Source organism: Mustela lutreola, chromosome X (genome assembly GCF_030435805.1).
Source record: "Mustela lutreola isolate mMusLut2 chromosome X, mMusLut2.pri, whole genome shotgun sequence".
NCBI classification, from domain to species: domain Eukaryota; kingdom Metazoa; phylum Chordata; class Mammalia; order Carnivora; family Mustelidae; genus Mustela; species Mustela lutreola.
Genome location: NC_081308.1, coordinates 25,638,369 through 25,650,923, shown reverse-complemented (window position 1 = coordinate 25,650,923; position 12,555 = coordinate 25,638,369). Strand labels below are relative to the sequence as shown.

General features: G+C 47.4%; 1 protein-coding gene across 1 annotated transcript; it reads left to right on the top strand.

The window, feature by feature from the left end:
- Positions 1-272: 272 nt before the first annotated feature.
- Positions 273-5,196, top strand: NR0B1 (nuclear receptor subfamily 0 group B member 1). Its single transcript, XM_059157470.1, has 2 exons — positions 273-1,469; positions 4,843-5,196. Exons 1-2 carry the CDS (start codon positions 290-292, stop codon positions 5,085-5,087), a joined length of 1,425 nt encoding a protein of 474 aa, XP_059013453.1. The 5' UTR covers positions 273-289; the 3' UTR covers positions 5,088-5,196.
- The last annotated feature ends 7,359 nt before the right edge of the window (positions 5,197-12,555 follow it).

Below are 12,555 nucleotides of genomic sequence, written 5' to 3'. Positions count from 1 at the left end.
CCTGCACTCTGCTCTGTCTTCCAGAGGCAGGAAAGGGTGCAATGAGAGGAAAGAAGAAAGTGTTCGAGAGCTCCCGTGCCTCCGTCCCTCCTCCATTCTCAGCCTTTAAGGACCATCTGTCCCTTTTGAGCGGCTGAGGTCAAGGGCGAACACACCGGAGCACAGCGCCGCGCCCCCCTCCGCGCCCTTGCCCTGGCGGAGACGGCCGACGCGCGTGCGTGCGCGCTTGGTATAAATAGATCCCAGGCGGCCGCCACCGGACAGAGCTGGGTTCCGGGCACCGAGGGCCATGGCGGGCGAGGACCAGCAGTGGCAGGGCAGCATCCTCTACAACATGCTCATGAGCGCGAAGCAGACGCACGCGGCCCCGGAGGCGCCCGAGGCGCGGCTCGGGGGCGCTTGCTGGGGCTGTTCCTGCGGCTCGGAGCCCCCTGTGGGCAGAGAGGGGCTGCCGGGTGGGCGGGCAGTGACGCTCGTGTACCGCTGCTGCTTTTGCGGCGAAGACCACCCGCGGCAGGGCAGCATCCTCTACAACATGCTCATGAGCGCAAAGCAGACGCACGCGGCCCCGGAGGCGTCCGAGGCGCGGCAGGGGGGCGCGTGCTGGGGCTGCTCCTGCGGCTCGGAGCCGCCTGTGGGCAGAGAGGAGCTGTCTGCGGGGCGGACCGTGGCGCTTATGTACCGCTGCTGCTTCTGCGGTGAAGACCACCCTCGCCAGGGCAGCATCCTCTACAGCTTGCTCACGAGCGCAAAGCAGACGCACGTGGCGCCAGAAGCTCCCGAGGCGCGGCCGGGGGGCGCGTGGTGGAACCGCTCCTACGTCGCCCAGGGCCTGGGGGGCAGAGAGGAGCTGCCGGGCGGGAAGGCAGTGGCGCTCCTGTACCGCTGCTGCTTTTGCGGGGAAGACCACCCGAGCCCGGGCGGCATCTTCCCCCACTTGCCCACGAGCGCAAAGGAGACCCAAGGGGCTCCGGAGACGCAGCCTGCGGCCCCTTGGTGGGACCCGCCGTGTGGCGCGCAGCGGCGGGTGGCCCTCAGCAGTCCACAGGTGGTCTGCGAGGCAGCCGCGGCCGGCCTGCTGAAGACGCTGCGCTTTGTCAAGTACTTACCCTGCTTCCAGGTGCTCCCTCTGGATCAGCAGCTGGTGTTGGTGCGCAACTGCTGGGCGTCGCTGCTCCTGCTCGAGCTGGCCCAGGACCGCCTGAACTTGGAGACGGTGGAGACCTCGGAGACCTCGGAGCCTAGCCAGCTGCAGAAGATCCTCACCACCAGGCGGCGGGAGACCGGGGGCGACGAGCCGCCGCCTCTGCCCCCGCGGCAGCCACCGTTGGTATCACCGCCCGAAGCCGGGCGTCTGCCTTCGGCGGCTGAAGTCCAAGCCATCAAGTGCTTCCTTGCCAAGTGCTGGAGCCTGGACATCAGTACCAAGGAGTACGCCTACCTCAAGGGGACCGTGCTCTTTAATCCGGGTAAGGCCTCGGCCTCGGGCGCAGGCTTTCCTCTGTTCAGAAAAAAAAAAAAAACAAAAAAAAAAAACAAAAAAAAAAACAAAAGCAGTGACTCAGGCACTGAAGAGTTTTCGGTGGTCAGGGGAGTGTCGGGGCACCAGCGAAGAATCCCAAGTAATTCCGCAGAGTTGGGGGAACTCCAGAAAGCACTCCTTGTGGGTGGGCTGCTGCCAGACACTCAGCGGAGAGCATGGGGGATTGTTTGACGAGGTTTATTACTTCTCTCTCTACCTCTTTCTGCTACTAAGGAAAAGTTGGTGCCATCCCGGCACCGGGCTGGTCCTTCTCCTCTAGTCCTTTAAATCCAGTAGTACAACTATTTAAAAAAAAAAAAAAAAGTTTGTGTTCACTGCAAATTCTGCAACATGTCTTTCTGAGACTGAGTTCTGAAATTTACTAAAACTTTTTGTTGGAGGAAATCTGTTCAGGTTGATAAGAAACATTTGTTAAGGAGTCCTAGACCATCCCCCCAACACACACACAGTCACATAGGACACTGGACTTTGCCTTTCAAGGGTCTGCCTCTGAATGATCATTTTTATGGTCCTAAGCAGCTGGACTATGTCATTCTCCAAGTGTCTGTATCAGGGTAGCAAGGGGGCAGGGAAAAGACACTAGGGACTGCCAGCAGGAGCACTGTCCATTAGAGCTTGCAGAGACGGTAGGGACCTCCTAATCAAGCCCCTCTGCCCTGCACCCTCACTCCACCCCATCTGCAGATTAGATAGCCTAGTCCCAAATGACTTTCCTCTACCATAATGGCCAGTGAGTCATGGAGCATGGGTCTCCTTGCCACCACGGGATGTCTGCCACGAGTCTGCCGCGACACACTTTCAGGTTGTCTGTTAGGTGCTGGACACTGTGCCACAGAGTCCAACCAGAAAATGAGAGAATATCTCCACGGACCATCCAGCACCTTTTCTTGAGGATCTCCCATTACTAGCATTGTCTTTGACCAGAATCCCTCCAAAAGGGTCACAAGCGGGCACAAAGTTTCCAGGCACCTTAAGCTGGAGTAGTTTTTTAAAATGCTCCCTCCACACCTTTTTTTCTCTAATACCAGAAGTCTCCGGTTATGTCCTGACTGCATTTTTTCAAAGCGTATATAGAGCATTATTTAATAGGATAATATTTCATTCAGAACTCACATTTGAAGACCTAGAGCCCTCAGCTCATTCCTGTGATCATTGTAGGTCACCTTTTGCTTATACCATTGTTTTCCAAATTTGCTTGTGCACAGGAGGTAGGGGGCACTTGTTTAAAGTCTTACCAGGCTCCTCCCTGGAGGTTCTGTTTGGTAGCCATGGTCCAGAGTCTGAAAATCTGCATTTGCCATAAGTGCCCAAGGTGATTCTTAAGCTCATTTGGAATACAGTGTTTTCTTGCTCCTTCAGCCAGTGTTCTTAAACATCTCCCATGGACCCTGTTCTGTTGGAATACAAAAGAAAAGCAGGGGCTCAGCTTCCAGAACTTTACATTCCACTGGTTTGCCTCTTCCCCTCCACTCTGCTTTGCATACTTTGGTCACACACATGCATCTCCCTTATTCTCTCTCTGCTTCTCTGAACCCTCTCACTGTGAATTTAATCAGCTAAGCTGAGTGTGTTTTAAACACAAATGCACCTGCTAGGTGTGTGGCCTTTCTTTGACGCTTATCCTTTTGTATTCCCCGATCTTTATGTGTAAACATTATTTTTATTATTGTGGAGTCCTTCTCTTCACATTATGTCTTTCCTGAATTTACTTTAGGGGCCTGCCTTTTGTGGGGGGTGGGGCAGGACAGTGGAAAAAGAGGGTGTGTTATGAAAGCAGAGGAAAGGGATGGGGAGTTCAAAAGATCGCGTTCTAAGGAGCCATGAACTAGACCTAGAGGTCAAATTCCTGGTAGAGATTGATGCAAGCCTCCTCTTCTCCTCATCAATGGGATTCAGACAATAAAATGGGGTCTCAAATCTGGATAATGAGTGTAGGCAGTAGGGGATTGTTCATGTGTGCAGCGGGGTAATCAGAAATGAAATCTGGAGCACAGATATGGCCTATTTTCCTTCTCCTTTTATCAGACCTATTTGCCTATGATAGGAATGACTTGCCTGTTACTATTACTATTTTTTTTTTTTTAATGCAGGCTGGTCCTGCTACTCTGTTGGTCACCATGGTGCTTTTGAAATACTTCACTGCTAAGTGTGTAAACCTGGCAATTCACAGACCTGTACTCCTGGGGATAAAAATACATTACATGTTTATAAAAAAAATAATAATAAATGAAATACTTCACTGCTAGATTCTGCAAGAAAGGGAAGGAAAGTGATTGTATTATCACTGATGTCCCTTAAACAGCACAGTAAATTGTTAATGACTTCAATACAAGTTAAAGAACTTTACAATAATATTACTGTCATGCAGGATCAAAGGACATTTAAAAGCAGCCTCCTCTTAACACCATCTTTATAAAATTTACAGGTACATTATCTTTCCTACATTGTATTTCATTCAGTTTTACCAGGGTTATCACATAATACTGCAAGAAGGTCAGGCATTCCCTGTTTGAAAAGTTACTTTTGAACCATGTTGAAATTGATGATGTTTGCATGTTTACTTTTTAATGCCTGTATGACAGTGCTTTTAAAAACCTCTTTCTTTAGTATTTCTTAAAAGATGCTTTTGCGATATTCATTAAAATCAGTTTTTTTAAAAAAGTCTCTCCCAACACAGAAATCATGGTGCAGTGAGCTAAATGGCCAGTATTATCTCTTAAATTACTATGGCACTCAAGACTAAAATCAGCCTGTCAGTGAATAATTAGAATGAGACTCATGAGTCACTGTGGCTGTGAAGTTTACCCCCAGCAGCTGGGTAATCATGGTATTAGTGGGAAATTCAAGGGAGGATGGTGAAATACTTGTCATCTGGCAACACCTGTAGTCATTCTACAATGGCCTGTTTCCCACAGGTAAAATGTCAAGTGCTCACATCTTGAGATTATCTTAATGTCTTCCTATTTCTACAGTGAACTGGAGCCATAATTCATTAAATGATATTCTACTGTCACAGTGACTAAATGATCATGCATGTGCTGGCCCAGGGCCAGCAGTTTTTACACTTGAGGATACAAACAGTGACTATAACTGGATGATCGTTCATTCTCAGAAGCAGTGCTTCTGAAAACTTAGAACTGGTTTGCCATTTTATCCTTGTCCCGGAAAGCCCTTTGAAGCAGGAAACTTAAACTCTTGTTTAATGTGGGAAGGGGCACAAATGGACATATTTAAATGAGCTAAGAATGCCAAGTGAGCTGTTGACAATAAAAGGACTCTTCTGCCTTTTGCTCCTCCAGGCCTGCCAGGCCTTCAGTGCATGAAGTACATTCAGGGACTCCAGTGGGGAACTCAGCAGATACTCATCGACCACATCAGGATGACGCACAGGAGGCACCAAGCCAGAATCACCGAACTGAACAGTGTCCTCTTCCTGCTGAGATTCATCAATGCCAACGTCATCGCGGAACTGTTCTTCAGGCCCATCATTGGTTCGGTTAGCATGGATGATATGATACTGGAGATGCTTTGTGCGAAGTTATGAAGGCGTGGGGGCCACACGGGTGCAGCTGACCATGTAAGAAAAAGGAACCAGGGGCAGAAGTGTTAAAAAAAAAAAAAAAGACAAATAAACTTTCTTATTTTTATATGCATATTTTTGTATTCAATTAAAGAAAAACTTTAGCTGTAGACAATTAGCAAATCCTTTGCTCCATACTGTTTCATGGTGGAGAAACACATGTGTCAGCAGGTAACACATCTCCATACATCTCCAAGGAAAGAGCTGACTACTGCTCTAATGAGTTTAGTGATTCCACTGAACCTGCTAAAGTCACGTTTGTAATATTAAATTATAATGTTACAATGCTGACCACTAACTTGATTGTAAAAAATTTCAGAGCTGAAGCTGGGCTTCAAAAAATATCAAAAGCCCAGCCAACATCAACAGAAATTAAGTTATATTTGTAGGTGGCATCAGGACATTATTATTGCCTGCCAGGGTTGGCAAGGGCTGACTCGGCTCTATCTTCACTTCCGCTTCCGTTTCCCTTATGGAAGACTGTCCTTGGAACAACTGGACTTAAGTGGCCGTCTGTGATCACAGAAACACCTGAAAGTGACCTCAGATTTTCAGAAATTCAGTCTGACACTTCATATAATAAAGTTCAACAAGAAACTTGTATAAAAGAGCATTGTACTTGTAGAAGGCTCAGCATGAATATAAACCCCTAGTGGTATCTCACCATTTAGATACATATGTAACTATCACATTGAAGAAGCATCACATAAAATCATAAAGTGACTTTATTGTTGACTCTTGCTGCCTCAGTACATGTAACCTGTAGAACAAGGTCTTCCTTCTCCCTGGATAGAGCTTTGGGCACCAAATGTTTATTCACTTCTAGGTAATAAATTGCCCATAGTGATTAATACATCTAAGTCCAGGGTAGTAACCCAGTGCAGGAAGTCTTCAACTTATGTGCAGACCCCTTCGGCAGCCTGGTGAGTGCCTGGACATCTCAGAATCAGGCTTTCAGAATAATATAGCAAATAAAATACTCAGGATTACAAGAGACATGAATTATGTCAGAATAGTAGAAATGTCCAATTTTAAAAATAATTTAAAATGTATCCTGTATATGCTTCCTTATCAATACATTAAGTAACAAACTAGTGGCAAGTCTAATATCTACCTTCATCTCAAAACAGTCGTCAATATCATTGAAATTTCAAAATAATCTACAATATGAAAAGAAAATACAACATTTCTGTTGGTGACTGTAGTGGGAGATCCCAAGGTCCCCACCCCATTCAAATTTGCTAGAAGCTCTCATGGGACACAGCATACAGTTGTGTTCAGGACTGAGACTTATTACAGTGATGTGGTAAGGAAATATAGCCTGATCATAAGGGGGAAGGCACAAGCAGCATCTGGAAGAATGTGCAAGGGGCTGTTTGCTCTCCCCCTCCCGTGAGGGGTCATGTAGAGCACACTCTTCCTCAGCAATGAAAATTCAGCAGCACGTATGTGATATTTCTGCCCGGGGAGGCTCTTTGAGACTCAGAGTGCAGGCTTTTTCTTGGGGGCTACTGACATAGACACCTTTCACCAAGCACGTACCAAAATTCCAAACACACAGAAAGAACGCAAATGCTTGATATAAACCCCACTGTTTGCACATCCAGGCCCAGGGAGTCACTCTTGCAAGTTAGGGAAGGGCAGGAACACTCCACAAAGGCAGGTTCCCAGATGTCAGCCAAGGGTCAGCCTTGCTCAGAGGCCGTGCTAAGGATAGTGGTCTCCCTCTTGCTGTGCTAACTCCTCCGCATAAACCACTCCCTTGGCCCATGGCCACGGTGTCTTTACAGAATTATCAGTAGGACTATGCAACCGGATGAGGCCAACCTACAGTTCACATATGCCTTTGGGGGGTTCTGGACTTAGCCAGCTAAAACGCAGACCATGAACCATAAAGCGCTGTCTTACAAAGCCAGGTGGCTTCCTTCATAACTTCATGTATGAATCTTTTTTATTTTTTTAAAATCAGGCCTGAGGGATCAATTCTAGCCCAGCACAGCTTGACAAGTAATATGAAGCTGTCCCCAAGCCTTCTAGGGCTGAGGCAGTGTCCTGATGGTCAGGGCACACATCCAAGAAATATGGTCCCTAAGGGTACATGTGTCCCCGGAAACAAAGAGTTTACAAAGTTTGGGCACCCCATGCAGGCCAGGCATTGGTCATGCAGTACCTGCTAACAACTGCCCCCAGTGTGGCTTCCCTGTGTGGTTCCTCCTGCCTCAGGGTTCTCAGTGGTGCCTTTCAGAGGAAGTGCCTGATGTGGTCAGTTCCGAAGAGTTTTGTCAGCAATGCTAGTCCGCAGCCTGCTGAGTGTGGAGGGCTCGTGGAGGCGCTGTGCGGAGTTAGATTCCTGCGGAATCTGAAGGGCTCAGGGAAGCTGGCACTGGCTGCGTGGTTTTCCTTCAGGAGGAGGGAAGAGCTTCTGGGAGCAGTTCTGGAAATCCAAGATCATTAATGCCCACCTCCACCCCTGTGCCTCCCCATGTATAAAGGTTTTGTTGTTGCAACATCAGTGTGCTGCGCTCACTAATCCTAGCTTTACAATTTCTCGTAATCATTTCTCTATTTCTTTTGCCCAAACATTTCATCTGGGAGGGCTGTGTGCAAGAGGGACACAAGCATTTCACAGAATAACATTTTTCATACTACTTAACCAGAAAGACACATCATATTCAGGAAGTGGCCAGGGCAAAGAAATGGTCAGGGTGAAATCCTGATTTTTCCAATATTTTTTAAAAAATGAGTTTACATAACCTCTCCTCTCTCCAGACTTCTTGTCCTGATCATTTTTCCAGTGAGCGGCCTAGAAAAGATCAATTCCTTTCTGGAGACAGTTGCTCTGAACGATCCAAGGGCCTTACTAAGGTGTGTACAGCAGAAGAAAGGTGATAGGGTAGAGTCGAGCTGTCATGCCATTGTTGCAAATCCCAACTAATCTGGAACGCAGAATACAGCCAACAGCAGTGACTCATCCACCCTCCCAGGGGTTCCAGAGTGTGATCTGTCAGAGGTGGGCAGAGGGTCACTCTCCCTCAGCGTGCAGCTTTCAACCGGAATCACAGGATAGGAAGGCAGTCAGGCTCCTCATCAGAAACATGGAGTCCTCCTGCAGCTTCATTTTATACGGCCTCATTCAAGAACAAGCCCTTTCCTTAGACATCCACAAGTGACACAGCGGGTCTAGCCAGCATCCATCACATTTTCATAACTACAATCCCATAGAGAGGTGTCCCACATTTCCAGCCGTCTCAGAGTCTGACATCTGTTCCTTGAGCCTGTGTCTGCTTTAGCCCAGCGCAGCTCAGGTCTGGCTCAGAAACAGCCCAGGGCAGGCAGTATCAGGTTTCAACTTAGAGTCAGGTCGGGCAAAATAGCATCTGGGAAGTCAGCAAATCAAAAATGCCAGCAGCTTTTCCTCAGCAGCAGCAAAGCTGAGACCCTGTAGGGCCAGGCACCTGTGTTCCAAGTCCAAGTGACAAGCAAATCTTTCCCCTGCACTTTTTATCTTGTCTGTCTTAGGATCCAAATTGCCCCTGGCAAAAATGTGCACACCAGGAACCAGAAAATCATCAGCTCCCAAGGGTCAGAAATCTGATTTTCCAAGAACTCGTTAGCAAAATTTTAAAAAACGCTTTATAAAATGTCCAAAGTGTATCTTAATCTGGACATTGGCTCCTTTTCTCTTGAGACTCCAATAGGCAAAACCGTAGCAAAAAATTCATCAATTACAGAGACCTGTTTCCAATATTATGAGTTTAAATTTCAATCTGCCCACCTGTGACAACAAGCAAGGGAGCTATGTTCCATTTACACTTTTTTTTTTTCTTTTTGCAGCTTTCCCTGGTTGAGATGACCCCTCTAGCATTTATGAAATTGAAAACATGTAACATTCTACATTATTTTTGTATCATATATCCGGATGCAATAGCTACAAAATGCAAAGCTGTAATTTAAAATTCTTTTTTTTTTTTTTTTCATTACGAGTTTATGCAAACCCCTAGCAGTAAAGTCTCCATTTCCAGGGTTCACATCCCGGCTTGCCAGGAGAACCCAGCAGGACTGTGGGGCCGGGGGCAGCTTCAGTAGCAGCTAGGCTGGAAAAATGGCTAAGGTGGGTTTTTCTCTTTCTTTTTCCCTCTGTTTTATTTAAAGCCTCGCTCCAGCCTTTTTACCTCCCACTTACAGGAGAAAGCAGCCACAGACTAATGTTTATATTGGGGCCCTTTTCTCCCTGCCCAGAGGAAGGAGAGAGACAAGCAAATCATCACCCGGGCTGTGGAGGCTTTTCCCTCAAGCATGGGCTGTAGGCTGCGTGGCCCCAGAGAGCTGCTGGGGGGGGGGGGGTGTCCATTGAGCCACTTCTCCTAGAAATGGATTATTTTGACACTGCATAGGGAACTTTTGTGTCTGATCACAAACAGCAGCTCAACTGCTGCTTCATAGGGTGGGAAGTAACTCTACAGCCACCCACCTACCAGGATCTAGTCATTCCCTGCCCCCACACTCGTTCCCCAATATAACACTGGGGCTGTATTTCAGTGAGTTTAAGTTAGTTAGCAAATTCCACCATGGTGCTGGAAGTCCCCAAGACCACCCACATTCAAACGTTTCACTAGGCGGTCTCACAGCACTTACCCGTAGCTGTGATCAGAGCTAGGATGATTTATGGGGACGCAGCAAATATATACAGCCAGAACAGGAAGGAAAAAAACACAGGTAGAGTCTGGGGGAATCCTTGTGCGCTTCCTTATGATTGCTCTGTTCCCTGTGAGGTCAGCCAGGGTGCATGCTTCCCCGTCCACCGCCCCCCACCAAACAGAAATTAGCAACACGTGTGCAGTGTTTCTTCCCAGGGGAGCCCATGGAAGGACTCCGCACCGGCGGTTTTTGCCAGGGGCTGGTCACATAAGCACCACCTACCTAGCAGGTACCAGAACTCGGGACTGCCAGCAAGAAAGCAGGTGCTGCCCATAAGCCACATTGTCAGCACAATCTAGGCCCAGTGAACCACCCATATCACTTAGTGCTGGGAGGGAATACTCCTAAAATTGTAGTTCCTCGGGTTAGCCAGGAGTCAACCTTGCCCGCAGGCCTTTCTAAGGATAATGCTCCCAGGCTGGCTATGTTAATTTGTTTCCGCCAGTACACTGCGGAAGGGTGTACACACTTCTGTGTGAGGTTACATGCATTTATAATTAAAGGAGAGGCTAAATTTCAGTTAAGAGGTTAATGAAAATAGCTATGTAACTGTTTTTCCCCCTCAAATTCACCGAACCCCCAGTTTTCATCCACCGGCTCCTTGAAGACAGGGAAAGTCCCCGATGACTGATTCAGAACCAGCGAAAGTTGATTGCTCCTATTTTTTTCCCAATCTGAGACTTTCCCAGCTTCACGGCCTGCAGTGGCGGAGCGGGGGCTTCCAATATCGCCTCCACTTTGTAGTTCTAGTTGTACTTCTGTATTTGCTGAGGACCACAGGGTTGGAAGACATCAAGGAGGAAGAGGAAACAGTTGTCCCCTGGCTGATGCCAATTTTACAGTTTTCTCTGCACACAGCAGATGTTTCGAGTTGACTCTCCTGTGGGTATTTGCAGAGATTATTTGGAAAATTTTCTCTGTATTTCCCACAACCCGCATCTCTTGGATCCCTTTCCTACAGCTACTTCTGTATTCCTTTCAGTTTCACTTCTTTTTTCAGTCCCCAGATAACTAGCTCTCTCTCCAGCGCCTTCTACTAAGTCTTTCTATCCCACTAGGCAACTCTTTGGGACAAGATGTAAGATAAACATGTGGAACCACGCCTGTGCTCCCTCCCTTCCCACTAAGGAAGGGAAACACTCATTTTCGCTTTGGTGAGCTTTGAGAGTGTGGCTCCCCAGCCCGGCCACCTGTTCCGTCCTCTGCTTTTCTATGTTCTGTGTAGTCTGTCTGTTGCCCTAAGATTTACTGGTGATAGTCACACCCTGATCGACGATATTCCCCCGCCTGCAGTGCACACCAATGAGCTCTACTTCCGTAAAGTCCTTTTGTTGACTTGAGTTAGTCCACCTTTGAGGTACCTTCGGTGCACAGACGGCTCCCTCAAACCTTCCTTTTGCCTTCCCAGTTTCATACTTGGATATGGGCAAGGGATTAAGAATCACATCAATGTGACACTTTCTGCATCATGGTTTTAAACCTCACTCAGCTTCCTGCTCTCTTTGTGCCTCCGCAGAAACTGGTACTGGAGTCGGCTTTTAAGACTCAGCTACTGGGGTGCCTGGGTGGCTCAGTGGGTTAAGCCTCTGCCTTCGGCTCAGGTCATGATCCCAGGGTCCTGGGATTGAGCCCCACATCATCCGGCTCTCTGCTCAGCAGGGAGCCTGCTCCCCCCGCCCCCGCATTTCTGCCTACTTGTGATTTTTGTCAAGTAAATAAATAAAATCTTAAAAAAAAAAAAAAAAAGACCCGGCTACAAAGGTGCTTTCCTTCATGTTCTTTTCCTCCGCAGTTGAACCTGTGATCAGCCCGTGAGTCCATTGAGGGTCTTTTCTTGGCATAAAGCATGATTTCAATCTTTGTCTCAGTTGCATTAGATTTGAGCTTCACCACCTTCTCTTTTGTCTTCCTTCTTAAAATTCTTTTTCTTATAAAATTATAAGGGCCAAGTGCAAGAAACTATTTAAATGTTTCACAAACACTGCCTTTGGTACATAGGTGGCAAAACTGGAGAAATGCACCTATTGGCTGGCAGGCAAGTTCCAAACATTCTCTTGTCAGGTGATGGATGGAAGTCCACATTGAGCACAAGAAAAGCTGTTCTGGGGTTCCAGAGTGTCCTGCACAGAGGTGCTGATACTACCTATCAAGACTGGTTTGGTTTACAATATTCTGCTTGCAACTGCTAATACATCCAAGAGGTTCACACCTTGAACACAATTACTAAGTGGCACTTCCTTCCTTTTGAATAATACTGATGGCTAAGAAGAGGGACACTGAATAGATGGGCGTTAGTCTCTACTGAGGCAGAAGAGAATTTTTGGATTGATCTTCTTAGGGATTTCCATCTGGATGTAAGAGGTTGGTGGAATGATGACGGGGGGGGCGGGGGCACATGAGAGGACTGACAATATGTAAAAGAAGGTCTTTGGATAGAAGCCATCAGCTCCTCACTGCCTACTTTCTACTTAGAAATTTCTGTCAGGTGGCTGCAGTGACCCCACTTTTCCCATCATTGGTTGGTGGTGTCTCCATTCTGACTCAGTTTTGTATTGCAGTAGGGGCATGTATGGTGAAACATGACCTCCGGCGTGAGGGGGAATGACAGACTGCTCGGAAGAGAAAAAAAAAATCCATATATATTTCCTACAGAAAACAGAATGTAAGAAGAAGTAGAACCGAAGTAGGAAGGTAATAAATAGCAGAGGATGGGAGACAAAATAAGCAGAAAAAG